Source organism: Bipolaris oryzae (genome assembly GCF_000523455.1).
Source record: "Bipolaris oryzae ATCC 44560 unplaced genomic scaffold scaffold_66, whole genome shotgun sequence".
NCBI lineage: Eukaryota > Fungi > Ascomycota > Dothideomycetes > Pleosporales > Pleosporaceae > Bipolaris > Bipolaris oryzae.
Window position 1 is genome coordinate 108279 of NW_006911342.1, and position 27260 is coordinate 135538.

Genomic DNA, 27260 nt, shown 5'->3' on the forward strand with positions numbered 1-27260 from the left:
GTTGTAATTTCGCGCGAGGCGAGGGGATGTTATGCTTGTCCGACGCACGCCAATATTGGCCTGCTGTTGTGGCAGCTGTTATACGTCAGGCTTGAGCAAAAGTAGTAAGTATGCTTGCACGACTACGAAGCATTGGATCATAACTCCAACTAAAGAAAGAGTGAGCCAGGGTTAGTAATAATAGTAAGCAGCAGGGCAAGACGAGGAAAAAAATGCTACAGTTTTTTGGGGATCCGTTGCTGCGTCTATGCGTTCACTGGGGTTGTATGGCCGAGATAGTGCCAACCCTGGTGGAGACGAGGGGAGTGGGAGGGCTGGAAAACGGAAAACGGGCGGCCATGAGCAGGATGGTCGGTCGGTCGAGGCCGAGCAATGAACGGCTTGTCGTCATGCATTGCCCCCTCCCCCAGCGGTTCGGCTTAGTTGTAGGTGTAGGAGGCAGAAGGGAAAGTAAGTTCAGACTTGTGGCTAGGGGGCCAAACTCTGGAGCGAGGTTTGGTGGATGGATGCACAGTGGTATTGGATCATGCGCCTCGCAGGCGTGGCGGAAAGCCGCAAGCGAGGCAAAAATTGACGTAGGTGTGACAGTTGGCGTTCCCTGTATGTCGCCCGTACTTGGATGGTTCGTATTGGCGTTGGCAATGAGTCAACTGCGGGCCGCCGAGAAAGCGGAAGCCGGGACTGTAACTGCACAAGTCAGGTAATACCACATTGTGCATCTGAAACGTCAGCCTGCCACGCCTTGAACGTTTCACGCGACCTCCAAGTAGGTGTAGAGGCGAGGAGGCTTGGTGGGCGCCGACAGGTCTTTGCAGTAAGTAGAGTAGTATATGGGGCACACGCACAAGACGAAAAAGCAGGCGCCAGCCATGCGCAGCCGTTTGGGCCGGCGGGCGACGGTTGTGGTCTTGGGAGGGGAGGGGGGGCCCGCTGGCCGGAGCAGGGAAGGCCCTTACAGCGGGGTGCGAAGGAATGCGCATGGTTGAGAGACGGGTACCTGAGTTGCAACGAGGCACACAACGTCGCTGTCGATGGACTTGCAGGTGGGTGGGCTGCAGGGAGATGGAGATGGTGACGGTAGTGTAGTATCCCCCCCCCAGCAAGCCACGGGCACCATTGGCGTGCAGGAGCAGGAGCAGGAGGAGGAGCAGGAGCAACGTGTCCCACTGAAATTCAATACAGACATGGTTTGGGTCGCAGGCGTGCAGCGTACCGCGCTCTGACAGCACGCAGGCTCCGGTGCAGTGCAGGGCAGGGCAGGGCAGGCATGGTGTGCAAGTGCAAGTGCGAGTGCGAGGTGCAAAAAAGCGTGGAAATGACAGCGGCTTGAATATGTTTGTTTTGCAGTGGGGGGGGCAGCATGTTTCTTTTTTGTTCGACGGGGGGGCACAGGAGACCAGTGGCAGGCGAGCGATAAGCTGAGGTGAGCAGCGGCCCTGGCCTGGCCTGGCTGGATGCTGGCATTGCCATGGATAGGGTAGCGCAAGCCCCTTGCCACCGTTGGTTGGCCACGGTCAGGGCGAGATCGACGAGGGCAATCTGGGACGGTGCTTCTGGCGTTCCAATGCCTTGTCTCTGCCTGCCTCTGCCTGCCTCTCCCCCAGCCCGCCGCTGCTGTCGTGGCCGCGGGTGCGGTGCTGCTGTGGTCCAGCGGCCAGGGCGAGGCAAGATTAAAAGCTGCTGCACTCCCTCGCCCGTGTCGCCGCCCTCTGCGCACCGACAAGGACCGACCAGGCCCCCAGCAGAGAAATGCCCGAAAAGAACAAGCAAGACGGGTAGCATAGTAGTATATTTTTGGCCCTGTCCGCCTGGTGGGGATCTTCATCAGCGAAGGGTCGAGCCCTGTGAAGCAAGATTCGAGCCCTGTCTACTCTACGTATGAGCGGAGGGTACACCTACAGGTAGATACGAGCAGGCGGATCCTCCCTTACATCACATCGCAGCACCGCCCTGCACCCGCCCTGCACCGCACCCACGCACACAGACACTCGCACGCACACAGACACAGACACAGACATACGCACACGCAGACACACCATACTGCCGTCTCTCATACTTACACATCCACTGCTCATCATCCTCCTCTTCTCCCTTGCCTCCCACTCACTCCCTTACACCTACGCCCTCCGTCACTTACCCACTCGCTCGCCCGTTGGCGGCCCCAGCCCGAGTGCCACCCGCCCACCGCAGCCCGCGCAACATGCAGCCCGACCGGCCGTGCAGCGACTCCCATTCCACATAGCACCCGCCCTTCTCTCGCTATCCCCCGACTTGCCTCGTCGCGTCGACTGTCGCGACGAAGCCCCTCGACAAAAAACACCTGCTTCATAGAGCTCCTCGCCGTCGCCGCCGCGCTGGCGCCCGCGAAGCCCCATGTGGCTGTTTGGGCGGAGGCGGAGGAAGGCCGCTAAATTAAGAGACGGTGGTGGATCTGCTGCCGCTACAGAAAGGAACTTGCCTGTCGCATCCGCCGCCGGCCAGCAATCCAACACGAATCAGAGCAATAATGGCCCGCGGCGAGGCCCTAGTCAACGCTTACGCCGCAGACGGGGCAGTTCGCGGTCCACGCCCGCTTCAATCCGCGACGTTGACAAGACCCTGCCCGAACTCTCTTTTGCCAAAGAGCCTTGGCCCCAGTCAAGCACTGAAGACATCACCGCCCTGCCTGCGCAGCGTCGACTCCAACACAGCCCACACCTGCGTCCCATTACCCAGGAGCACGGCGGCATCCTCTACAACTTCCAGTCCCACGTCCATCCCGAACCCCTGGTCTCAGCAAAGGATCGCGGCAAACTCCAGCGATCCCAGTCAATGCGCAGGGATCCGCATATTATAGACTCCCTTGTCCGCCGCAAGTCGAGTAAACGGCGCAGAGAACATGATCACGTCCGTGAAGAGGAGATCCGCGCCATGTCTCTTGCCATGCCTCAGAAACGACCCGCCGGCAACTCTGCCAGTATGCTGCGCAGAGACAGCAAGAAGGTCAAGGGCGCCATCAACTACCGCCTTGAGCGCCCGACCTCGAATGTTTCCCTGTCCCTCGCCGACTCGATCCACTCGTCCATGTCCGGTGGCTCAGACAACCGCGCCTTTCGCGTGAGTGCACTCGACATGTTCTCACCTCGACCCACCATTCGCGTCTCTTACGGCTCAAACTATCACGCAGGCGACCGCACCTCGCCCAATGCACGAAGTGAGAAATCCGCACGCCGCGACCGACGACCAATTACCAGCAATGAGGAAAAGGCAAACCGGAGAACAAGTAGAATTGACGACTTGGCTGACGACCTCGACACCGGAGCACTCCGCGATATCCTCGAGCGAGACAAGAGGCGGAGAGAAAAGAAGGCCAAGGCCGACCAAGAACGTCTCCGCCGAAGGCTAGAACGACGCGCCGAGAAACAGAATGCTGCTGCCGAAGCCCAAGTCACGCCTGCAACTCCCCCCAAGGATGAAATTAGTAGTAAAGTTGGGCTGGGCATTGAGCGAGAGGCTCCTGTGCCCATGGAGGACGTTCGTCCATCGACACCAGCCCGACCTCAGCCAGTCGAGATACCCATCACCCCTCCAACGCAAGTCAACAACCAGTTACCCACCCCATTCGAAAGCCCTGTTGAAGAACCCGTTGTATCCGATGCCCAGGCTGTCCGCTTCTCACGAGGCAGCGCCTCCACACAGCTGCACACCCGTGTCGTGTCCAATGCTTCCATACTCCCAGAACTCCTAACCGAGAAACTTGGCCACGACACCCCTATTGAGTTTGTGCATTTCCAGGAGCCTGCAAGGAGCGGATCATTGCACCCTGTTGATACCATTGACACTACGGCGACGTCGAAAAAAGGATCTTCTATGCGTAGGCTCAGCACTGAGGGCAAGCGCTTGGGCGTGTTTGCTTCACTCTTCCGAAGAGGAAAGCGCAACTCGCAAGACCAAGCACGTCCTCCGCCTTCCGAGGCCTCCTTCTCCAACACATCACGGGAATCCATGTCTCGCCAGCACATTCCCATTCACCTCGTCGGTACTGCACCTGTGGAGTCACAGCCAATGCAGATAAAGAGACCCTCTAGTGTACCTCGACGAACCCGATCAAAGTTTAGGGAAGATCTCCCCGAATTCCCCATCTCACCTCCCGATTCCCGCGTGCAATCACCCGAAGCACCGGCCAACGCTGGCCTTGCTGCTCGCAGAAGAAGCCAGCATCTGTCGGATATTCGTGTGGGACCGCCATCCGATGACCGGTCTGATTCGCCCGTGAGTCCCAGTTTGCCCACCAACAACATGTCACAGTCTCTTGCATCAGTCGACTCTGAAGCATCATGGCTTTCGGGAAGACCGCTTAAACGGCCATCCAATCGGTCCCAGATGCGCTCTAGCCTCAAGTCTTCGGCTGTGATGCGTCACGAAGAGTTCAATCCTTCTTACGAGGAACTGGGAATGGCCGATGACGAGTACTTCAAGAGACTCACTGGCATGCCAAACCAAAGAGGCTACTCTCCTTATGGAAGCGATGACCGGGGCCGGAGAGCTAGTAGCACTTTGATGGCTCTTGACACTGCGGTCGAATCCGACGAGGAGGTCGAGTCCACTCTTGTGGCTTCGACAACCGAAGATGGCAACCAGCGTGTCCAGAGCGGCGTCGCCCGGCAGCCTACTATAGTTTACCGCCGACCTCGCATCCAGTCCACCGAAGGTCTTCTAAGCGTCTTCACCGACGACACGGGGGATAGATCCTCCAAGGCGGCCGAAGTAGTGACGGGATCGCCCACCGAAGAGTCACCGACATCACCGACATCAGATTCGGAGCCAATGGTGTTGCAACGTGCCAAAAGCGTTGATCTCGGCAAGCATCATGTCAGGCACCTCAGCGCTGGTTCGGCGAGGCTTCTGGACATCCACAAACGGTCAAGCATACCGTTGGACGACAACTCACCCGCAAGAAAGCCCGAGCAGGAGTAAGACAGCCGTTTTGTAAGAGCTTTCCTGATTTTTCTGATATTGCATGCCTGCCACGCCACGCCATTCATTTTGCATTTTTTCTTTGTACCTTGATCCACTCACTCAGTCACTCGTTTACGATTTCCTTGATTGTCTCTTGTCTCTCTTATCTCTCGTCTCTTGTCCCTTTTTGGCTTGGCAGCATGCGATTCATTGATCAGGAAAGCTCTCGAATGGATGCAAGCTTCCTCTCGGACCAATTCTGTGGGGGTCTGGGTTGTCCTTTGCGCCTTGCATAGCGCGGTGTTTGTATTTTATTTTCAGGATTTGGGTTTGTTTTATTGTGGTCTGTGATAGCACAAGCAGCTGCGGTCGGCTTCTGTGATACCCTCCTTATGGATTGCGATGTTGGTTTTGTAATTAATAGTTTTTTTTTGGAATACGGGCAGCATTTAGACGTGTGCAGTTAGGCCCAGTCTCTTAGGGCCGCCGCCTCATTGTATCTTCGGCGTGTAGACCTGGCGTTGTTAAGACACTTCTCTGGATGGATCTTTTCTTGCGGGAAAAACTGTAATTTTAAGTTGATGAGCCGCACCAGTGGCTTTTGTACATCAATCATTGCGCCCACCTACTTATGTCTCTTCTTTATGGGTCTCGATATAGAGGTGGGTTGGGAGATGTCGGGCTTCCGTCCATGACTTGTTACATGGCGCTTCCGAGAGGTTGAGTTGCAGCAAGTCGACGTCGTCGTGGTTGCCACATGGCTCGCCGCACGAGGCAGGACCCTGGCGGGGCAACTCGGGTCGTCGGTCGGCCAAGCACGTCATCCATCACTACAGCCCCTCCAGCCACCTGTGTACAGTAATCCGCCTTTATCAGCGCGCCTGACGCTATACATACCTAAGAAACTCGGAGAAATCCAACTTCACTTACCATCACAAATACACTCACCTTTGGACATTGTAAGCAGCCCCTTTGCGTTCCTATTTGCCTCTCCGCCGTCCCGCTCCAGTGCACTACTACGATTCTTGCATCTGCGCAGGGACTCCCAGGGCTTGCCGAAAAATAGGCGCGCTTCAGCATTGCAATCGGCAACGGCGGCGGCCAGTTCATTCCATTCTCCCGAGCATTTGAAATCACCTTTTTCTTGCCGTCTCTCTCTCTCTTCTTGTCTAGCATATATTATGTTCGCGCCGTCATCATTCAGAGCTACCAGAACACTGCTCACATCTGTACGTCTGCAAACAGCTTCCATCAACCCCACCTCAACCACCAACCTCTACCGACCACTCTTCACCCCACGTTTCTTCTCAAACACCGCAAAAATGAGCGAACAAAAGGAGGGCGTCCACAACCTTAGCAGGTAAGTCTCTGCCCGTCGCCTTTCGCGCCATGTACGCGACGTCATACTTGGTAGCCGTAGCTGACGCGATGCGAACTGTAGCAAGGCCGACTTTGACGCTGCCTTGAACGACAAGGAAACCCTGCTGGTTCTTGACTGCTTCGCGACATGGTGCGGCCCTTGTAAAGTGATTGCTCCCCAGGTCGTCAAGTAAGCCTCTACCCTAGCCCATGTACGCAGATTGCGCATCTCACACTGCACTAGGTTTTCCAAAGAATACCCCACCGCACGCTTCTACAAGCTCGACGTTGACGATGTCCCCGACGTCGCACAGGAACTCGGTATCCGCGCTATGCCCACCTTCCTTCTTTTCAAGGGCGGTGACAAGGTCGCCGAGGTTGTTGGTGCCAACCCCAAGGCTCTCGAGGCCGCCATCAAGGCCAACCTCGAGTAAGAGATATACGCCGCAATACACTTGGGCCGCTCCCGCAATCATGGGTAATCTCACTCGACAGACGAGGCCTTCATATTGAATGGAGTTGCATTCCTTTGAGAACGATTGAACAGTGGGCAGCAAGCGGGGGAATGCGGAATCATGATAGAAATTTTCGAATACCAAAATATACAAGTCCCCCCTGTATTCTAGACTTTTGACGGCCCTTTGACCTTGAAATACTATGGTCTATTCCAGAACCTGAATCACTGGGTAGTCTTTACAAACGCGCCCAGGGCCGTACTTTTGCTATTCACTGAAAGACTAATGGAAACCATTCCATACCTCTCTCACATGCTTAGCCCTACAAACGGATACGCAGAGGCGCCCATATCCCACTGTGGCCTCCATTCCTTCCATTCCGCTCCACTTTCCAGTGCACCCAAAAGCCGACATGTCCAGTCCTCTCCCAAACAAAGACTCCGACACCCCCGTACATGCAACACCTCACTCTGTCCCGTAAACAAATCCGCAAAGCAAAAATGCGTAATCTCCGTCGCCGTCACCCCTTGCCCTTGACATGCACGCTTCCGGCTCAAGTCTTGCTGCTCAAGCGCAACGCGCTTCATCCACTCAACCCACCCATTCCCTTCCCGCTTCCCCAGCATAACATGCCTCAAGCAAAGCTCCTTGAGTGTCTTTCCCAGGCTCTTGCCCAGAAACATGTCTAGCCACTCTACCCGCTCAATCTTCATAACCGAAAGCTTGCATACGACCAATTTGTCAAAGCAACAGTGCTTTGCTATTTCTTCAAAAACATCCTGCTCCAAGTTACTGTAGCAGCTCAGTTCCAGCTCAGTTAGGTTAGTCATTTTAGATAGGAAGCGCACGATGAAGGGTGCGCGGGGGGGAACCAAAGAAGAGGAAGAAGAAGAAGAAGAAGAAGAAGAAGAAGAAGAAGAAGAAGAAGAAGAAGAAGAAGAAGAAGAATATGAGAATGGGAGTTGAAACCCGGATTCTTGTTCGCGCCAATCGCGCAGGTTGAGCGCGAGATGCGTGAGCGAGCTGAATGCCTTGTCGAAGGAGGAAAGGAGAGGGGCGAGACTTTCCAGGCGACCGATGCTGATGGCACCGTGGTGCAAGGGTTTGTGCAGTGCGATGGTGGAGAGCTGGATGTGAGGGGATGCGGCGAGGGCGGCGAGGGTGGAGACGAAAGGGCGGGAGGTCTCGCATTGGCTTAGTGCACAGTATGTTCTGCCCCCTTTAACGAGGGAGGCGGGAAGGCCGGTGTAGAGGAAAGTAATGGTGGTTAGGTTCCCCTGGGACATGTTTGCGAAAGCTTGTTTGAGGGTCTTCTGGTCGTACCGGGTTTCGTTGAAGAAGGAGGTGTTTTGTGCGGCTTTTTCTGCGGCTTGCGCCCAGGCGTCTTGGAGTCTGCATTGCTCGGTGGATGCGGCAATTCTTGAGGAGGAGGGGGAGGAGCTGGGGAAGGGGGTTATGTCGGTTGTTTGTTTGGAGAGTGACCAGAGGAGGATGGAGTGTCGAGGGGTTGCGTCGATGATAAGATGGCGGAGGGCATTGCCATATTGTGGATGTAGCGAGATTTGCACAAAAGTGTCGAGACTTTGTTTGGTCCAGGTTAGGGTGCGTTGCTGGAAGAAGCGGTCTTTGAAGATGTGGGATGATGCTTTTGTTAGGGAGGTTGTGGTTAGGCGGAGTGAACGCGTGCTGGGGAGGTCGAGATACGAAGCAATGTGTTCGATGAGCTCGTTGGGAAGAGATGTCAATGTCATTCTGTTTTGTATTAGAAGAAATATTGAGGTGATTGAGGGGACATTTGTTAAAGAAATTGATTAAGTAAATAGTAGACGTCAATGGACTGGTTATAGTCCAACTTAGGTAACAAGAGCGGGGAACTCGTGGGACACGATGGAGCTAGCTGGTTCGGGTAACATACTTGCATATTTACTAACCGGGAATACTGTTTTGGTTTCATGATGGAGGCCATTAAAATTCATGCATTCTGTTTGTGGTATGTAAAGATGATGTTCCGGCTTACTGGTGAATAGTCCAGGCGGGCTTTTTGAGGACAATGGTATCTACAAGACAGACAACGCCGAGATCCTTGATCGAATGCAATGCAAAATATCCTGGAAAAAATCACTCTGCCATCTAGTCGCTATCACTATCGCTGGACGAGTCACTGCTGCTGCTATCGCTCCCACTATCAATGTCGTCACTGGAGCTAGCGGCATCCTTTGCAGAACCGGAATCTGAGTCTGAGTCTGAGTCTGAATCTGAATCTGAACTCGAACTGTCATCGCTACTGTCCGAACTGCTCTCGTCACTTGAGATTTCGGTTCTCCGCTTGCGTTTTCGCCCGTTTGGTTTCGGTGGCTCGGGCTTGACTTGCTGCATCAGCGGATTTATAATGGGCTTTGGTGGTGCCATAACTGGTGCAGTGCGTCCTAAAGCGTTCAGAAGCGCCTCAGCTCGGCGTCGCTGGAGTCTTCTAATAAAACCGGGGCTATACGGATGTTCTGCAAAGGCGGCTAGATCACCATCAGTCTTCCTTCTCTTTCTTTCCTTGGCGATGCGTTCCTGCTCTGCCTCCTCCTGAGCTACTTTGCGGGCCTCTTCATCGTCCATTTTTGCGTCTTGCTTGTCAAGGTCGTCCAGTGTCGCGTGGCAGCGCTCACGCAGGCGGTCAATAACACCTGCTCCTTGAAGGCCAGCAATATATGTCGCCAGTGCTTCAGAATGTTCCATCGGGATCCGGAAAATGTTCAAAGCATTGTCAACAACATCATTCTGCTTGGCCTTGTTGAACTTCCAGTTGCTTCGGTCATTGTAGTATTGGGTGAGATAAGCAATGTAGACGGATGGATCCTTTTTCTTACCCTTTGCCGTGGGCGCAGTTTGTGAGGTGGCTTGTTCGGCGTTAGGCTTTGACTTTTCCAGCTTTGTCTCGTCCTGTTCGGGGGTGGTTTTCTCAGCCTTTGCGGGCTGAGGTGATGGCTTTTTTGCTAGTCTAGTCTGCTCGCTTTCCTGCTTCTTCTCGAGCTGTCCGTTCTTCCTTGCCGTCTTCTCTTCGTCGGCAATCAATGCATGCAGGACAAAATTCGAGACCTCTGGTGGCTGAGACACCTCTCCAGTGCCTTTCTGTGACGCGACCCAGGCTTTGAAGTAATCCTGTCCGGTATTGCCGTCGGACTTTTTAGTGTCTGGGGTAAAGGCAACAGATTTCCGCGGTGAGGCTGAGGGGTCTTTGCGGCTTTGCTTTACCAGAGGTTTTTGTGGAGTCGCAACTTGGTCTGCACTATTTGTCTCAGTGGACGCAAGTAAAGTTGGGCGCTCTGTTGCAGTCGCAGGTGATGCACGGCTGGGCTGGGAGTGCGGCTGGAAGCCAGCATGCTGAGCGTCTTTAGTTGCTTTTGGGCGTTTAGCTGGCTTTTCCTTCTTCTTCCGATAGTTGGAATCTCCCTTGGTAGGTTTTGCCGTCTCTGGGGCTTTCTCCAGGACAGTCTCAGGAGGTTCAATGGACGTATTTTGGTTGATTTGGATGTCGGCAATAGCGATCCGGCTCTTTTTGGCCTCTTGATGATGGGGTTCATCTTGGTGTTTCCGCTTGCCAAGCTTGGCCGCCTGACCGCTTCCATCCAGCTCAATGCCTAAGGCAGATTGCTGTGGAGCATTGGAAGGAGTTTGATTTTCAGACACGGCGACTCCGGCCTGCTCTTGGTTCTTGAGGGCGAGACCCAGTCTCCGCCAGGCGGGAATTCTGCCCGCGTCTTGGGCCATGATCGAAAGAGGAATATGGCTATGTGCGACTGAAGATGCAGAAGTTAGAGGGCATCGCGCATGACCGAATCAGCTGGAATAAGGCGTTCGTCAGCATACAAAGGTCGAATGAGAAGTCGCAGGCAGAGAATTTCGGGGCTGATGCTAGGGATGCACGGACCAGGTGACGGCGATCCCAGAAGCTCCAGGCCACAAGCAACGCGTAGGTGAAGCAGCGATAGCCAACACCAGCAACCTCTGGCCTACATCCAGACCCGCGCCTTTTTTCAATACACCGCATATTTCCGGTACCTGTTGCGGGAGCTGAAGCTGAAGACAAGCACTACAAATATAGACCAAATCCACCACCCACCACCGCCTTCATCATGTCTGGTCCGTAGCAAGCTGCCCACCAAGCTACATAGATGCTGACAGCGGTGGCCACCATGTAGGAAGCGCAGGCTACGACCGACACATTACCATCTTCTCGGACCAGGGTCGTCTCTACCAAGTCGGTATGCAGTCCATTGCCTGTCCATAGACACAGCTAGGGTGGTCACCATTGCCAACTGGCTGGCTGCCCGCTGCTGTGTCCTCGTCGACAACCAGATGCTGACCCCGCAACACCAGAATATGCATTCAAGGCCATCACCGCTGCCAACATCACATCGCTAGGTGTGCGAGGAAAAGACTGTGCGGTAGTCATCTCGCAGAAGAAGGTGCCTGTATGTGTGGCGCATGCGAGGAGGGGCCGGCACCGTGTGTACTGACATATCTCCAGGACAAGCTGATTGACCCCAGCTCGGTCTCGCACATCTTTCGGTTGTCGCCCTCGGTTGGCTGCGTCATGACTGGATCCATTGCCGATGCGAGAGCGTCAGTGAGCAGAGCGCGGGGTGAGGCTGCTGAGTTCCGCTACAAGTACGGCTACGAGATGCCCTGTGATGTCCTGGCAAAGAGGATAGCCAACATCAGCCAAGTCTACACTCAAAGGGTACTGCATGACATTACGTACAAACATGGGCCAATCAATTACTGACAGAAGGGCAGGCTTACATGCGACCGCTAGGCGTGGCCACTACGCTCATCTCGCTCGACTCTGAATACGGACCCCAACTATACAAGTGCGATCCTGCAGGCTACTATGTCGGTTACAAGGCAACAGCGTCTGGCCCCAAAACGCAAGAGGCGCTAAACTTTCTCGAGAAGAAGCTGAAGAACAAGGAGCATGCCGACGGCAACTGGGAAGAGGTGGTCGAGCTTGCCATTACCGCACTGAGCACTGTCTTGTCTGTTGACTTCAAAAAGGGAGAGTTGGAGATTGGCATTGTAGGAGGACCCAAGGCGGATGGCGCGGAGGGTACAGATCCCGCCTTCAGGGCGCTCACCGAGGACGAGATCGACGAGCGACTTCAGTCAATTGCAGACAAGGACTAGGAAACAGCAAACATGGGGCTGCAAGGAGGGTGTGGGGCGCTCAGGTACGGCCACACAATCTAAAGCATTACGATATTCACAGGTAGCATGACACGACCTCTTACACGCCAGAAGTGCTCGAGCAGCACGATGAATAAAGACGTTAGACTGTACTCTCCTGCCTAAATGAACCGTGAGCGAGTCACCAACGCCGGACATGATGAAAAAAAAGAAGTGCGCGAGCTCAGCCATGAGGCTGCTTGGCTGGTATGCCCATTCGCCCATGGCCCCAGATTCCCATAACCTCTCAGCTGCCAACGGCTGGCCCTCAACTCGTGAGCAGCATCCTCGACGTCATCTGACTGGCTCACAGCATTCGGAGCGTCCAGCACAGCCGTCGCGTGGCTGACACCGCCTTTGCGGCTTGCAGCCGTGGCTTTGGCGAGCGTTGTGCGTCCCTACGCACTGGTGCTCCATTTCCGGACATGCCTTTCAGGTTCACACTCAGCGGACCAGCACGCGATGAACGCACCGCTAATCACACCAGAGCCAATCGCCGCCTTCGCTGGGACTAGGATACACAGCCTGGCATCGCTGCCTTACCCGATTCAGGCCCCTAGAGCTGGCCCGCTAAACCCAATTCTCCGTGTGGCGCACCTCACGCTGCTGAAGTCAGTCAACACTACGCTGTCAACTCCAGCTGGGATGCCGCGGTAGCGGAGCACCGAAAAAACCAACTCGCTATGATGCAGACGCACGGTTCCTGCATGCTGCGTTTCCCCATTGTAGCACCGATGGATACTCATGGCGATGCTAGTATGCCCTCTTCCTCTTCCTCCAAGCCTCGACATACTCTATGCCGGCCGCTGAATGGTGCGAGCGGAGACGAACCTAGTACAGCTGGAAGCGACTCACGCTCTCAAAGTGGAGCTCGGCACCATGTAGCGGCGGGAGTAGCCCTGCAGGGAGGCTTCTATTCTCTACCCAAGCTATCAGAACCTCGCCCATGGCCCTACTACCTTCACCGTAGCAGGAGTGTGCATCTGAGGACATATGACTATTTAACACTCCTTACGCCGCGCCTCATTCTTTCATACAAGCCAACAAGCCTCGATTCATTCTTCGATACACTACAATTCACTCCTTTCTACACATTCGTCGCCAGCCGACCTTTACTTTGGAAACCTAATATTCATCATGTCTGACGGTCGTAAGGCATCCCTCAACTCTCTTGAAGCCCATCACTGCGTCTTTGAGGATGAATCTATCAGGACCTCCTTGCTAACATTTCAAAGTCAACGATGCCCGCGCAATGCGCGTAGCGGAGATAATGACTGATTTCCGCAACCTCCAACACTACCTTGTCCAACTACGTGCCACACCAACAGCCGAGGAGTACTATCTAGATGGCTACTCCCTTCTCCGACAGTGTACGAGCGAGGCTCAGGCTATCCTCCAGACGCCATTCGCCAGCAGCACTCCCTCGGGAACGGGTGACCTCGAATATGAGAAGCGGCAATTGAGGGCGTGAGTGATTGTTTTGAGAGGCCTCCTGGTAGCATGCTAACATGGAATTCACAGCATTATCGTAGATGCAGCTGTACGCCGCTTCCAATGCCAGCGTGCCTACCTTCGAGCCAACGCTGGTCTCCGCTGGATGAACAGCCGCCAGAGCATCTTGCGCGGCCAGAAACCTAATGCTAGTCATATGGCAGCACTGCAGCAAGCCGATGCTACATTGAGCAATGTACGTGAAATATTTCCCCTGTCCACCTCGCCTCGGGGAGCCGAAGGCCTTCCCTGAAGGATGAAAGCGCTTCAGAAAACTTGGAAGACTAGAAGATCATTATCCGGACTTGAAACATGGGCTGACAAGCGAGCAATAGGAACTCATGGCCATGACAGACGCATACATTGACAATACCCTCCGTGCCGCAGATGCAGCGCAGGGAAAATGGCTCAACGAAGATCCCTCGCTTGCACAAATTCAGCAGATCATTCTGTCTCGACGATAAGCGATACCCTGTAACGATAATGTCTCTCGACTTTGGATACCCCCATTATACTCCCCGGATACACGCCGCCTACTCTGGCGCCATTCATGACTCTGCGCTACGATATCATGCTGCATAACGGTCGCCTCGGCATCGGACGAATCCGCTCTCTCCTATTGGCTCCACCCATCATGTTTCCAGACATCCCTTTCCTTTGGGATTTCTGCCAGTTTTTTTAAAAAAAAACTGGCAACCACCCTTTCTCACTCGACAACAGTGCTGGTCACGCCCTTATTTTTTTCTTCCCTCCCACAGGCACAAAACGTTATACATGTCAGTTTTTCTTGGCCATGGTCGGTCTTAGCGCTGGCGTTGGCGTTGGCGTTCAGCTAGTCCAATCCTTCGGGACATGTCATTTCTCACTGGAAGGTGCAAGCGGTCGGTACCATGTATCCGCTGATGAGGATATGCTGGAGAGCGAGTAACAAGTGAAGCTTGTGAAGTTTACATCACTTGATTCCTCGGCTCGATTGTTTTGTATTACCAGCACTCCGGATTTATTTCTTCTCTCCTTTTTGTCCCTGTACTGTTTTCTTTCCTTTATTTCTCAATTTATATTTCATTTCTCTTCCTGTCCATATACTCATGTATTGAATATATCAAACAGTTAATTACCATCTCAAACATTCACTTGTCCACCGTTACGAACGCTCGTGCTGAAGAAAAACCCCATAAAAAAAGCCCGAAAAGCATCTAGAAGCTATAGATGCCGAACATTTACGTGGTACGCCGCAGTCCCAGAACTACACGGGAACTTTTTCTTGTTTCCAGCCTTAACTAGCGCGGCTAGGGCTACTAGTCTTGAGCTTCGCAAAGCACTACGCACCGTAAAACATGATTCAGGTTCAGCTCGACAGGCGCCGCATGACACGCAGCGGCCGAGCATGATCGGACCATTATCGGATACCGCCGTTGTGGAACCGAGCGGTCATGGTCGTTTAAGCGTGTGCTCTTCCACTCCTCCCCCACCACTGCTCCACATTTGGTGAAACTGCTGCCTTGAAACTATGCGACAATAAGCCACAGAAAGCGAAATAAGTCTACTGGATCACAGAGAGCAAACGTGACGCATGTCGTTGGCCGAGATGGTGCGAAATGACGATATTTCAGCTCATGTCGCCTGAAATCGCAGGGCTGAACTTTTCATCCTTGCGGATCGAGAAGGGAGACACACTTTGCAAAGTCTGGTCCTCCATCCTTCGTCTTTCTCATCTCCCCCCAGAACCAAACATCTACCACAAACCGCCTGACCACTAACCTCCGCAAAAAAGGAAAGCCATAGAGGCGCGGAAATCATATCTACCGAACAGAACCCCTCTCAGAATAGTAAACAACCAAAAAAATAACGATAAGACAAGAGTGATGTACAAAGTAAGAAGAAAGTATACGAGAAACGACTTCTTTCGGATCACCATACCTCCTAACCAACCACAGCCAAACCATGCACTTTCACAACGTCCTCCGCATTTACTTTCCTTTTTTTTGCCATCTTCCCAGAATATCTTCCAACAGAAACTCTAGAAGAGGTTTTTTTCTGCCTTGCCTTGCCTTGCCTTGCCCGCCCATCGCCCATCGCCCATTGCCCAACCTCATCACCCCGGATCCCGTCCCGTCCCAAGCATATAGTACAACGGCATGCCCCGCTCACTCGCCTAGCCACGTGACATTCCTCATTCTCCCAAATCTCCCTCGCCTCGAGGTGTGTGTGTGTGTGTACCCTGCAAACCTACACACACGCACACAGACTACATTCGTGTAACATTATCCTTTCCGTGGCGCTTTTTTCATTATTATTATCATTATCATTGTTATTATTATTATCTTTTCGCTTATGCGTATTGCGTATATGCGCCCGTCTGTGTGTTTCTGTATGTGCGTGTCTGTGTGTGTGTGCATGTCTGTATGTGTGCATGTATGTGTAAGTACACGTGTGGTGTGTGTGTGTGTGTGCGGTGTCCCGCGTGGGGCTTAGATGGGAAGGATTGCGAGAGAGGCGCAGGAAGCTAGTTCGCTTTAGACGAGAACCCGTGCATGTGCGCTGCATGTCGAGCTACATGCATATTCGGGGATCCCGAGAGCCGCAGGGCTGGGGAATCTTAGCGGGGGATTTTCTGGGATTTGTTGTCGAGGATACTGGTCTGCTGGGGGAGGCTGTGTGATTTTGTTTTCTTTGGGGTGTGTGCGTGATGGATGCGTGGGAGATTTATTTTTAGGTTATGTATGTATTTGCTATCGATATTTAATGGTATTATCGTAGAGTTGAATATGATCAGGTGGGTTTTCCTTATCGCCTTGGCTGCTACGTACGTATCGCCATACGCGTACTCTGAGATCCTACCTACTACTATCCAATTCCTCTAGTTGCCTTCGCATCAAGTCTTCCAACTCAAGCCTTTGTCTCGTTACTAGTGCAAGCGTGTTCTCTGCCCTCGTCTCGCGCTCTTGAAGCGCTTCCTGCCACCTTAGCAAGTTTGCATACCGGATATCTAGAAGCCGCTCTCGTTCGTCTAGGTACTGAGCGCGAGCTTCGGGAGTACGGAATGAATGATAGATACGAGTATGAGGTTGTGGAAGAACGCTGTCGGACCTAATCACTCCGAAATCTGCGCCGGGATGCCGAGCACGAGTCTGTGGATGCGGAGAAGCAGGTGTCACGGCGGATGAAATGGTATTTTGTTGTTGACCTTCGCCAGGCGTGGCGCGATGCTGCCCGTCTCGAGCACTGGGCTCATCCCGTGCACGCGCTATTCCCCGCATAACATGGCCGGTGAAGCGGTCGCCCCTAGTCGCGACTTCGGGTGCAGTCCCGTTCACGGGGGTTCGGAAAGCATTCAATGCGCGTGCGTTCATGAAGCGGTTGAGCGCGTTCGCTCCTGGTGTATTGGCGGACATGGCTCCTCTCCTTCTTCTAGGCTCTACTCTGTTGGTCTCACCACCGTCAGACTGGTTCTCCTCGTGACCGTACCGCAATCGATCTTGGCGTCTGTTTCGGTTGGTCCGATCCGCTCCATGGTTATTTGCTCGACGCCGTATATCAGCGATATCGGCCGTTAGGTCTTCGTAGATCCGGACTTGGAGTGCATAAGCAGCTTCTTCTGAGTCTGAGTCTCCATCTTCTGCTTCCTCTGACGAGTCAATGAGGATAGATTGATCTTGGTGCTCCCACAGTGATGATGGATGTATGTCGGTTCGTAGCTCATCTCGATTGTGGCCTGTCATATGGTGCGCCATGTATTCGGGTGGAATTCGATTGCGTGAACTGGAAGCATCTCTGCCCATACCCAGGAGCATGTTTGTCATCGCTCTTATCCTAGCAAGACTTTGATTGTGTGCAGTGATATCGGGGGCAGAGCTGGATATCCAGACCGTGCGACACAACGGGCATTTCTTCTCGTCTTCGGGATGGTGATCGAGCATTTTTTGCAAACACATGTCACCAATGCGGTGGTTGCATCCTGTGATTCCTGTAATTTGGAGACAGACTTCAGTGGTATAGCTGTCCAGGCAAATGGGGCAGTCATCCGTGTTGGAATGTGAGGTGGATGGTCTAGTGTGATTGGCTACAAATCCAACAGCAGTTGTTGAGTGTATGGGCAATGCTGGTGCTGTGACTGCCATGGGCGATGGAGGACGTGCGGGTCCGTTATGTGCCGGGTCCAGCGCAGCGGGTTGTATGCAAGCATTATCCGGAGTGTTTGTTTGAATGTGCACTGGTGATGGAGTACGACTAAAGGGTTCAGAACGGATATTTGGACACGCCATGCTGAAAACCTCGGGTATCGCGCGGTTGTATACTCAGGCCGATATGTGGTTGAGGTGGGGAATTAAGGAGGTGGGATATCCGGCTTGACTGCGGCACCATTTAAGTGTCGCGGCGAATGGTAGTGAAAACCTCGAATATACAGGGGTTTTGGTAGGGGTTGTTATGACTCGTGTTTGCGTCGCTGTTATGAAAGTGAGACTGACGGGATTTAGGATAAGTGAGTGAAAGAGACCTGACAAAGTGTTGCCTAATGAAAGGTGAAGACAAGATACACTAGTAACATGTAAGCAGCGGGTGTATTGGCTTTGTAGTGAAACTTTAGTAATTGCTGGTTGTTGCGTCTACGCTCAATTTATACTCGAAAATTGATAATCGGTGACGAATGAAGACGTTGGATTAGCGATGTTGGACATATTACGCTAATTGGCCAGTGTCCGAAGAAATGAGGAACAGTGAGTGTATATCCGTAGACCACTAGATAGTACTTAAGAGACGTAGATGAATCATAGTGAACGACACTTACGCAATAGCCAAGTGATGTAGACTTGCTAGATGTCAGTGTCTCGACCAGGCACAACGACTTATGAGCTCATGAACAATCTACCTATACAAAACGCAACTCTGTGTTAAACTCATAAGTGTCGAATGGAGGCCAATCGGTCTGTTGACATGAAACAGTCGATCCGACCCCGAGTTTAGTCAAGATGACATGTGGCGTCGCTTGTGGCGGTGCTTCGCCGGGTATTTGCTTTCCGCAACTTTATATCGATGACCACCATCATCGCGGACATAGTTGTGCAGAAAAATCATATAGCTGTTTGCTCGTAAAACCCTTGTTGGGAACATGTTGCATTTATCTTACCTGCTAATCCGGATCAGGGTCACTGGAGATCGCATGCACTACTTATCGAACTATGTGTGAACAGGCCGCAGTTTCCAAGTCTGGCCCAAAAAGGCTGAGTTTGACCATCAGTCAATCGACCTGTAAGAGCTGAGGCACCCATTGTTCGAAGATCTAAACTATGGTGTAGGGACGATGTGATCAGATATGCATCAATGATAGTTGTCCGCTTGCTTATTCGTGGAAATTTCGGGGAACCTCGATATTGTTCCGTCTTTGCCCAAGCATTTGGCACATTTTCTCCGAAACCTGGGGTACTCGAAGCTAATGCAATGAGCTGTACGCAAGTCACGATGCACCCTAAAATGCACCCCATAGTGCTAGTCACCCTTCTGTCCACCACTGAGACAGCCGCCACGTGGTATGAGGGGGCGCCAAAAGGTGGGGTTGAGATCGACACGAATGAGTCGGTGGCATTGTGCAGATACATTGATTGTATTATCTCCTCCGCGGACCAATCTCATTGCTCAAGACTGTAGGATTGATATCGCTTAGTGAAGAAAGTCATGTGACGTGATTAGGGATTGCTCATGCCATTCCATAAAGGAGAAGCCACATGCGATTTGTATATCTCATAATGAAGTTTTGGAAAAGAATATGATGTTTTGGTCATATGGTGCGAGATTCTCCATCATATTAGTTGTACTCCTACAAAGTGCTATCACGCCTATAATATTGACTACTACATGCGTGTATGAATTCTGTATCATGATTATCCCTACAGGCCTTGATTTACAGAGCCGAGAGATACCTAATATACCCACATGCGAATATGTCAAAGCAGTGCTAGCCAATAGCTGGTTTTGGCGCAAGTGGATCAGATATTCGCGCAAGCCCGATCTGCGTATTCCAGAACTCTTCGCTTAAGAAAAAACGACTGAGTTGAGTTGAGTTATGAACTTTAGCCAATCATTTTTGTGTGCAGCACAGTTAGTAATTACGATAGTCGTCCGTGTTTGCAAAGGTACAATATGTACCGTTTCGGAACCCGCCAACCTTTTCTCTTGCTTTGACGATGTCCAAGACGTCTGTAGTATTGTAGCATCCTTCAACCTCCTCTTGTAGAAACCTACTTGAATTATATGCATGAATATGCAAAGCGGTAAAACGGCGGTTGGCGGATTAAATTGTCCGAAGATAGGGTGTTGGAATGTTCACAGCATTCAGCCTTGCGTTTGTGTTCTGTGGTGTGCATGTCTTGGAATGCAACCCCTAAGATCAGTCGTTCTCTTGGCAGCACTGTAGCGTCGGGCGGAGAATCCACTGCCAAGCGAGTACGGTAACCATGTGGAGTTCCGCGAATGAGCTATGGGGAAACAAAGGGCGGGGCTCCTGATCTGGTAAGATGGATAGACTAGAGGTCTTGAGGAGGCCTCAACAGTAGGTCTGGCGAAGATGAGGTAGGAAGGTGGCAGAGCGATGTTCAACTACTTGGGAATGCGAATCAAGACCTACCGGTTAAGGCTTTCAGTCCTTAGCATAGCCAGTTTACTTTTAAAGCCTTCATGACACCCTCCGTTAACAACGGGTTCATTCAATTTCTGGATTAACAAGCTGACCATATCTCGACCTCATTTTTAACATGGAATTTGCCCGACTCGTCGTTGCCGTTACGGCCCTCCTTCCTACTGCTTTCGCCTGCAATGGATACACTGGAGGTGTACCTGCCGCTGTCGGCACCAAGACCAACAGCAAGGTCATCGAGATCGCGGCTGGCCAGACCTTTGACGGGCAATGGTATAGATATGATCGCGGTAGCGGTGCCTGCTCTGGTCAGACAGAGGGAGGTGCTTCAGACGCTGTATTCTTGCTGAAGGAGGGCGCGACTCTCCGCAACGTAATCATTGGCAAGAACCAGGTGAGTCTCGTGTGAGAGGAACAGCAGAGAGGATAATAATTAATTTGTTTTAGGCTGAGGGTGTCCATTGCCAGGGCCATTGCCGTCTCGAGTATGTCTGGTTTGAGGACGTCTGTGAGGACGCCATCTCAATCAAGTCGGACAAGCCAGGCAAAGAATCTTGGATTATCGGTGGCGGTGCCTACCACGCCTCAGACAAGGTTGTCCAGCACAACGGATGTGGTACCGTTAACATCATTAACTTTTACGTCAACGACTACGGCAAGCTTTACCGCTCTTGCGGAAACGTAAGTCTTTTCGATCTATTGAAAAGCCTAACAGAGCTACGACTGATTAGTATAATAGTGCTCCACGCAATGCAAGCGTAACGTTTACATCGAGGGTGTTACTGCTGTCAAAGGAAATGAGTTGGCCGGTATCAACAGCAACTACGGCGACACTGCTACTCTAAGAAACGTCTGCTCTGACGCAAAGGTCAAGTGCCAGATGTATACTGGTTGTGCTGGTGGTTGCGAGCCCCAGAAGGCTGGTGTTTGCTCTGGCTAAGCTTACTCTGATGTTGAAGCCATGGTATGACCCTGCAGCCAGCTGCAATGCATAACGTACTTCGAAAACCATAGTAGAGTCTAGTTCTTGTGACTATTTCTTGCTTTTGTAACTTGTATCCTCTTCTTCAGTAAATATTTAACTACCCTTTGCTTCACTGAAGCACACACTGTTGATACAAGACGCATTACCCGTTTCTCACAGTATCGCTCTGGTTACTGATATCCGCGTTCACGATATTTAATGTCAATCTAATGGGTTGGTTATGCCAGTAGGTTTCTCGCAATATGAATAGCTATTGAAGAAGGATAGTGGAAAGTAGGGAGAGTCTTACCTGCTGGAGAGGGTTGCCTTCGTCTTACAATTTGGTATGTTAGCTTCACTAGTTTCTTAGATGCTCGTCTTTCACAAAATCCAAGGAACTGACCAGAAATCATGTAGACGAGTCCTGCAGAAACTCGTCAGGGAATGATATTAACTACTAGTAATTCTAATAAACATCCAAGGAATGTAAATATTCGGAACAAAAGACAAAAAACACCAAAGCGCTATGCAAAACAAATGCTGCTCAAAAGGAATGTCCTCGAAGATCATCACCAGCCTCTATCTCTATGCTCCATCACAGAACCATTCATTTACAAGAAGCACTCGATAGTGAAAGCAGTAACATCTGTCTCAACAGCCTTTTGGACGTTGCCATCGAGATCGACAAAAGTGTTCCAGGAGTTGAGGACCACTCCATAGGCTGGGGCGGCAGGGTTGATGATGACGCAGTGCACGTTGTTGCCGCCTGCACCGGGGCTCACGGCCTGGAGCGAGGTAGCAAGGACCTTGGGGCCAAAAGCGGCACCGAAGAGTTGACCGAATGTGCGGGCTCCGCCGTTGACGGGGACATCAGCGTTGGCGTTCTTGCCAGAGAGGTCGTTGGCGAGTTGAACGGTGAAATTGATGGGAGCGGAGCGAGCGGTCGCTGGGGCGGCGAGAGCGCCGGCGAAGAAGAGAGCAGCGGAAGAGATGATCATGGAGGCCTTCATTTTGATGGTTGGAAGTGGCGTTTGATGAAAAGTTGAAGAGAGAGGATTGGGAGATTGGAAATGGAAGATGGTAAGAAAGTTGTTCTTGTTGTAGAAGCTGGGTTGGAATGTGTTGTGATGATTCTCTGTTCAACGCAGAAGCTGTCTCTCTTATACTTCTTTCTGTTCATGCAGCCTCGGTGTGACATCTTGGAAATCCATCGATGGCTTTGCCTTAGCAATGCCTCAATGTTACACCGCAAGAATAGCAGTCAGCAGAGTTGGTAGTCTACCCACAGCTGCGCTCAGCTCAGCTCACCTTTTTTTCTTTCTCTCGTGTCAGTCACCTTCTTAGTGCGCCATCATTCTTGTAACGTTTCACTTTTGGTGGAGGCTGTATACCGTATTACTCTGAAGGGCGTATGGGAAGCGGTCAAGCAGACCGCTTTCTGAATGGCTAGCCTTGCCATATAGCTGATGCTTGCAACATCATCTTTGCCAGCGCATCTGGTATAGTATCAAGTTATTGCCAAAATGGGCTAGTGTCTGCTCATATTTCCAATCCTCATTCACTGCTGCATTGCGGTCAGCTGACTCTCCATTGGTCAAGTAAGCGAGGAACGATCGCTATATTTATTCTCGAGCTGATGTTCTTTGCATGTGGCGTCCATCTTCGATTGGTGGCCTGTTCTGGGCATCGTGAGATCCTAGCGAAAGGTGGGGAAGTGCCATGGAGGCTGAGCCATCAGCTGCGCCTCCTCCGTAGGATCCGATGTTATTTGGTATGTTTGGTACACTTCAGAAGCCACAATGGTGAGCCCATGCTCGTGTGATATTTTTTTAACGTAAATGTCTTGCTACAGCTACTATCACGGGATGTGATTTGGTTTACTTGAGCAGAAAGCAGTCACGCACATCACGAACAGCATGACATGTACTCACGCCTTGTTCATGCCACACACTGCAAATATGAGCGGCAAAGGATTGACCATTGAACGAAAAAACCAGCTACTTTGTTCAAAATAAACCTCTCTTGTTATTAACCGATAACTACGCCTGACAATGTCTCGAGGTTTGTAGGTGCACTTCAGCGAGACTTGTGAAGACTACTTACTAGGGATACAAACTCTGAGAACCGACGAAAAAGAGTTGGTTTACTCTGCTTCTAATATTCACCGATTGTCTCTGTTTCAGTTTTTCTGATGGACTTGATGATTCTCCAACTTGAAGTTTGCCAAGTTTTCACGTGAGCTAGTAAGTGTGTCTCCTCACAGATATGTAGGCGGCAAAGCTAATTCTTGTCTTGTCAAACCACCTTTCGTCGTCAACAGTCTTCACATGAAAATAAATCAAGGATTCTCGAGTATGAATTCAACAAAGTCGACTGCCGTCTTATTGTCCATCTAAAGTATGTAGCACCAACGACCCCGCTGCCTCCCGCCCCCGCCTTGCCTGCCAACCCCGCTTCATCTGCACATGTACTCCAACTCTAACCGGACGAACATCCTGACCCTTGTAAAGCAAGTCGCACCATCACGCCATGTGGTGGCAATATGTAGTACCATCACAGCTTTCCAGAATTTAGCCCGATGCAGCGCCAAGTGGCCGCGTTACGGCCATCAGAGTTGTTATACCATGCTTGGCAGTTTCACCAGGGGCCTTAGTATACTTGTGCTTTTTGCCCGAGCAGACTCCAATCGGAGCTCGAGGTAAGGAAATGTGCATTGACTAGGGCAGTAACGACAGCAAATAGTGAAGCGGATGGCGAGAGAGCCTCGCCATATTCCGTGCACTGCAGGGAAGATGACTACATATGGAGCTGCATAGATGACCAGAATTTACTACGTAAGTATATCCGTTTCTCCGGGTTGAAGGCCAAGAATTCGGTAGTAGGGAAGGGACAGTATAGAAAGGTGATTCCATGTAGCAGCACGTCAATAGCCCTCCCCATCTCGCCATCAACCTTTGACTAGCCTATACTTCGTCAATTAAGTACCGGATGGTGCAAAACACTAACGATGAGCAGATGAGTTGGAGTAGCTTCTTCCTCCAAACCGAAAAGATCAAAGAATCTTCAGTGACACCCCTACGTAGCACTATAATGGCACAGTTTCACGCAGTCCAGGGCCCCAAGACGCACGCACAGGCATGTTACAGCTTTCGGAAATGTGTAATGTCCAAAAGTAGATGAAGACTGTAGTTTCGGATGCCGTGTATGTCGTTTGAAAAGCCGCCTTCCAATTTGAGATTAAGATCCTTTACAAATGTAACACTAGGGATACTGTAAGCGTTTCAAGGTGACTCCGAAAAGAAGATTCGAACAACATCATCGTAACAAGAAGTCCATCCAGGGCTTTCAAGATACTGAAGAAAAGAACACTGAATGTGCACACACTTCGACAAAGCAATCAAAGTATAAAAACCCCATGTATTTCACCTCAACAACAAAGTCACCTATACCCTACCCTACAACATATTTACAAAACCCCCAAACCCCCTAATCATATCACCCCAACCCATCCCTCACCAATTCCAAATACCCATCTACTGGGGCGGCGCAACAGCCGACGGCCTAGGCGGAATCGATGCTACCCAAGAAATCAGCCTACTCTATCCCCCATGCTCAACCTTTGACAAAAGAAAAAAAGAATAACTTACGAAAAGCAGGGGGCGCGCCCGTAGGTCTCGGCGGAGCCCCGCCAGTAGGGAATCCAGGAAAGCCGCCCGGCGGGAACGAAGGCACGCCGCCTGGCGGGGGGAATGAAGGTGCACCACCGCCGGGGAAGCCGCCAGTCGGGCGAGGAGGAAAGCCTGTAGGCACGGGGCCTGTAGGGCGTGGTGGGAAGCCGGTTGGGAAGGCAGGGGGAGTGCCGCCGGGGGGACCCGAAGGAGTTGGTCGGACACCTGTTGGACGGGGCGGGAGGCCGGTCGGGGGAGAAACTTGGCGCTCGATGACGGGGGCGGCGAGGGCGCTGGGTGGTGTTAGTGGATAGGATTTTTTGGGGGGAGGGGCAAGGTGGTAGGGATGTACCTGGTGGCCAGGAAGAGGATAGTTGCGAACTTCATGGTTGAGGATCGAGACAATAGTTGCAGTAGAAGCTAGATTATAGTAGAGATGGCTGGAGAAGCTTGATGGTGGTGAAGAAAAAGATGGTACTGAGATGGTGCTCTTTATATGTCTTTCATCGCGTATGCATTTTGGCAAAGGTACTCAGGAAAGTCATGTTCCTGGGTGCCAGTCGCCCAGTGTAAAGTGCTTTCACGTCGATCTGTCCAAAAGCAAGGCTGTATAGATGAAAGGCTAATATCGCAGGTGTGGTATCCAAGATGTCGTGATTGATGAGTCCATCAAGCTCAGACTTGAGTAAATTGGCCTTTTTGCCGGAATCGCTCGCCGATGTGCCTTTTTGAAAGCAAATGACGTTGTGAAAATGTTCTGTTGGGGATGCTGTACCAGGCTACTGCAATTAGGCATCAATCAATTGCAAACGGGGTCGAGGTAGGAGGCTAGATTGAGGGTCTTTGTACAACCATTATCAGAGACGAGCAATGGTGGACACGGTGGAAAAGGATTGGTAACTAAGCGTTTGCTCAAGCCCCTCGGCAATTGCCTCTTCATTGCTGTATAGCAACTAATACAGAAGGGAGAGTGCTCCTTTGCGCGGAGAATTAACATCGAGATCACTGCACCTTCAATCTAAAATTTGGGGAGGAGGTGCGCCCTAAACTATTGCGACAGGCCGGTTTAGCCTTTTTTGTTGAACCAAAAGGCGGGATAGGCCGATCGAATCTAGACGGTGGTTCTTTGCGTAGTGAGGTGATATAAGGCGTGATGTATATACATATGGTGGGTTATGAGCTCATATCAATATACAGAGATGCGTTTTGTGCATTGCTATTCACAAGGTTCAAGTGACGCCATTGCCAAGACAAAATCAACATGAAATGCACCGGGAAAAACGACGATTTCGTCTGCTGGATGAGTACCAGTCAGTTGAAGTAATGAATAAGGTCACATTGACACTGAACTGTACCAAACTGAGGTATTGTACAAAAAGGCTCCAAACACATCGTCTACCCATCACTGCACAACATGTCTCTATCATCATTCCGAACCCCACATATCGTGACGCCAAGCCATCGATCGCCATTTCCCACGATGCACGAATTCAAGCTTGTGTCGAGCGTAAATGGAGCTCTTGTTACAATAAATTTCCATTCGTCATTTCCCGCATGGGAATTGGGGTCGATTTGCACTGTGATTGGCGAGATGATAAAAAGCCGCCAACTCTGCCGGGCCGTGCCTGCATAATAGGTTAAAAATCTCCTTTCTCCGCAATGCCGGTCGGCTTTAGCATTAGCGCCCCATCCCAATGCTTGCAGGAAGTGAAACTCCAGGCTGGGGCAAAAAAGGTGGAGTGGTGGGTATCGTCTTTTCACTTCCCGCTTCTTCCAACTCCCACCTGAGAGTTGTCTAGTAGTGAGTGCTCGACAGATTGAGTAAGGCAAAGATTGGGAAAGGAAAATGACTCATGTGCCTCATGGGGGGGGGGGTGGGTTTAAAATCGGTAATATGATCCACAAGACAAGGATTGTAGTTCAGCGGGGGAAAATGTGGAGAACAGTGGTGACTTCATGAATGTCCATAGGAGATCAAGATTAAGCGTAGTTATAGCATAATTAGCATACGTTACCATACACGTACAGACCATCCAGCCACTCAAGAACCAAAGTGAATATGTACGTTTTTTATTTTCTAAACAGATTCGTACTAAGCGAAAGAATTCGTGGTCATACAAGATAGCATTCGCATCTGCGATAGCTTCATAAACGAAGGAAATTCATTGGTATAATCTAGTCTCGAGCCAGATACATCATAGTCATAACAGCCCCAATTTATCCGCCCCTACTACAAAATCCTAGCCCAAAATGACCACTGACCTAGATCCAGATTGATGGTCCAACCTCGTCATTGCAAATTGAGATTTTCGTCAAGGACATCGTATCGCGTTGACATGATGGTCCCCGAGTGGTAGTGAAGGGTGAATGCCACCTAGATGCGAGCGGGAGGAGGTGGAGGAGGAGCAGTACCATCGACTGGCGGAGGTGGAGGAGGAGCAGTGCCATCGACTGGCGGAGGTGGAGGAGGAGCACCAGCGGCAGGTGGTGGTGGAGGAGCGCCAGCAGCTGGAGGAGGTGGTGGAGGAGCACCGGCAGCT

At 51.5% G+C, this 27260-nt stretch overlaps 12 protein-coding genes across 12 annotated transcripts; 5 read left to right on the forward strand and 7 right to left on the reverse strand.

The window, feature by feature from the left end:
• Window positions 1-696: 696 nt before the first annotated feature.
• Window positions 697-1782, reverse strand: COCMIDRAFT_36835 (uncharacterized protein; the record flags this gene model as incomplete). The annotated part of the gene is made up of 3 exons (XM_007689843.1): window positions 697-1052; window positions 1115-1450; window positions 1722-1782. 3 exons carry the CDS (start codon window positions 1780-1782, stop codon window positions 697-699), a joined length of 753 nt encoding a protein of 250 aa, XP_007688033.1.
• A 591-nt stretch (window positions 1783-2373) lies between these two features.
• COCMIDRAFT_95469 (uncharacterized protein) lies at window positions 2374-4956 on the forward strand (the record flags this gene model as incomplete). Its single annotated transcript, XM_007689869.1, has 1 exon — window positions 2374-4956. The coding sequence occupies one exon, from the start codon at window positions 2374-2376 to the stop codon at window positions 4954-4956; it is 2583 nt and encodes an 860-aa protein (XP_007688059.1).
• Window positions 4957-6119: 1163 nt separating this feature from the next.
• Window positions 6120-6731, forward strand: COCMIDRAFT_95543 (uncharacterized protein; the record flags this gene model as incomplete). The annotated part of the gene is made up of 3 exons (XM_007689870.1): window positions 6120-6298; window positions 6380-6487; window positions 6542-6731. 3 exons carry the CDS (start codon window positions 6120-6122, stop codon window positions 6729-6731), a joined length of 477 nt encoding a protein of 158 aa, XP_007688060.1.
• Window positions 6732-7060: 329 nt separating this feature from the next.
• COCMIDRAFT_95548 (uncharacterized protein) lies at window positions 7061-8503 on the reverse strand (the record flags this gene model as incomplete). The annotated part of the gene is made up of 1 exon (XM_007689871.1): window positions 7061-8503. The coding sequence occupies one exon, from the start codon at window positions 8501-8503 to the stop codon at window positions 7061-7063; it is 1443 nt and encodes a 480-aa protein (XP_007688061.1).
• Window positions 8504-8882: 379 nt separating this feature from the next.
• On the reverse strand, window positions 8883-10511 carry COCMIDRAFT_5366 (uncharacterized protein; the record flags this gene model as incomplete). The annotated part of the gene is made up of 1 exon (XM_007689831.1): window positions 8883-10511. The coding sequence occupies one exon, from the start codon at window positions 10509-10511 to the stop codon at window positions 8883-8885; it is 1629 nt and encodes a 542-aa protein (XP_007688021.1).
• A 365-nt stretch (window positions 10512-10876) lies between these two features.
• COCMIDRAFT_5367 (uncharacterized protein) lies at window positions 10877-11927 on the forward strand (the record flags this gene model as incomplete). Its single annotated transcript, XM_007689832.1, has 5 exons — window positions 10877-10883; window positions 10943-11005; window positions 11121-11215; window positions 11272-11484; window positions 11541-11927. The coding sequence occupies 5 exons, from the start codon at window positions 10877-10879 to the stop codon at window positions 11925-11927; spliced, it is 765 nt and encodes a 254-aa protein (XP_007688022.1).
• Window positions 11928-12797: 870 nt separating this feature from the next.
• On the reverse strand, window positions 12798-12959 carry COCMIDRAFT_36841 (uncharacterized protein; the record flags this gene model as incomplete). Its single annotated transcript, XM_007689844.1, has 1 exon — window positions 12798-12959. One exon carries the CDS (start codon window positions 12957-12959, stop codon window positions 12798-12800), a length of 162 nt encoding a protein of 53 aa, XP_007688034.1.
• A 144-nt stretch (window positions 12960-13103) lies between these two features.
• COCMIDRAFT_36842 (uncharacterized protein) lies at window positions 13104-13921 on the forward strand (the record flags this gene model as incomplete). Its single annotated transcript, XM_007689845.1, has 4 exons — window positions 13104-13116; window positions 13202-13433; window positions 13488-13653; window positions 13793-13921. 4 exons carry the CDS (start codon window positions 13104-13106, stop codon window positions 13919-13921), a joined length of 540 nt encoding a protein of 179 aa, XP_007688035.1.
• A 2373-nt stretch (window positions 13922-16294) lies between these two features.
• On the reverse strand, window positions 16295-17722 carry COCMIDRAFT_95527 (uncharacterized protein; the record flags this gene model as incomplete). Its single annotated transcript, XM_007689872.1, has 1 exon — window positions 16295-17722. One exon carries the CDS (start codon window positions 17720-17722, stop codon window positions 16295-16297), a length of 1428 nt encoding a protein of 475 aa, XP_007688062.1.
• Window positions 17723-20206: 2484 nt separating this feature from the next.
• Window positions 20207-21028, forward strand: COCMIDRAFT_95563 (polysaccharide lyase family 3 protein; the record flags this gene model as incomplete). The annotated part of the gene is made up of 3 exons (XM_007689873.1): window positions 20207-20482; window positions 20536-20769; window positions 20828-21028. 3 exons carry the CDS (start codon window positions 20207-20209, stop codon window positions 21026-21028), a joined length of 711 nt encoding a protein of 236 aa, XP_007688063.1.
• A 635-nt stretch (window positions 21029-21663) lies between these two features.
• Window positions 21664-22062, reverse strand: COCMIDRAFT_95511 (uncharacterized protein; the record flags this gene model as incomplete). Its single annotated transcript, XM_007689874.1, has 1 exon — window positions 21664-22062. One exon carries the CDS (start codon window positions 22060-22062, stop codon window positions 21664-21666), a length of 399 nt encoding a protein of 132 aa, XP_007688064.1.
• A 2523-nt stretch (window positions 22063-24585) lies between these two features.
• Window positions 24586-25107, reverse strand: COCMIDRAFT_26394 (uncharacterized protein; the record flags this gene model as incomplete). Its single annotated transcript, XM_007689839.1, has 3 exons — window positions 24586-24629; window positions 24700-25013; window positions 25073-25107. 3 exons carry the CDS (start codon window positions 25105-25107, stop codon window positions 24586-24588), a joined length of 393 nt encoding a protein of 130 aa, XP_007688029.1.
• Window positions 25108-27260: the final 2153 nt, after the last annotated feature.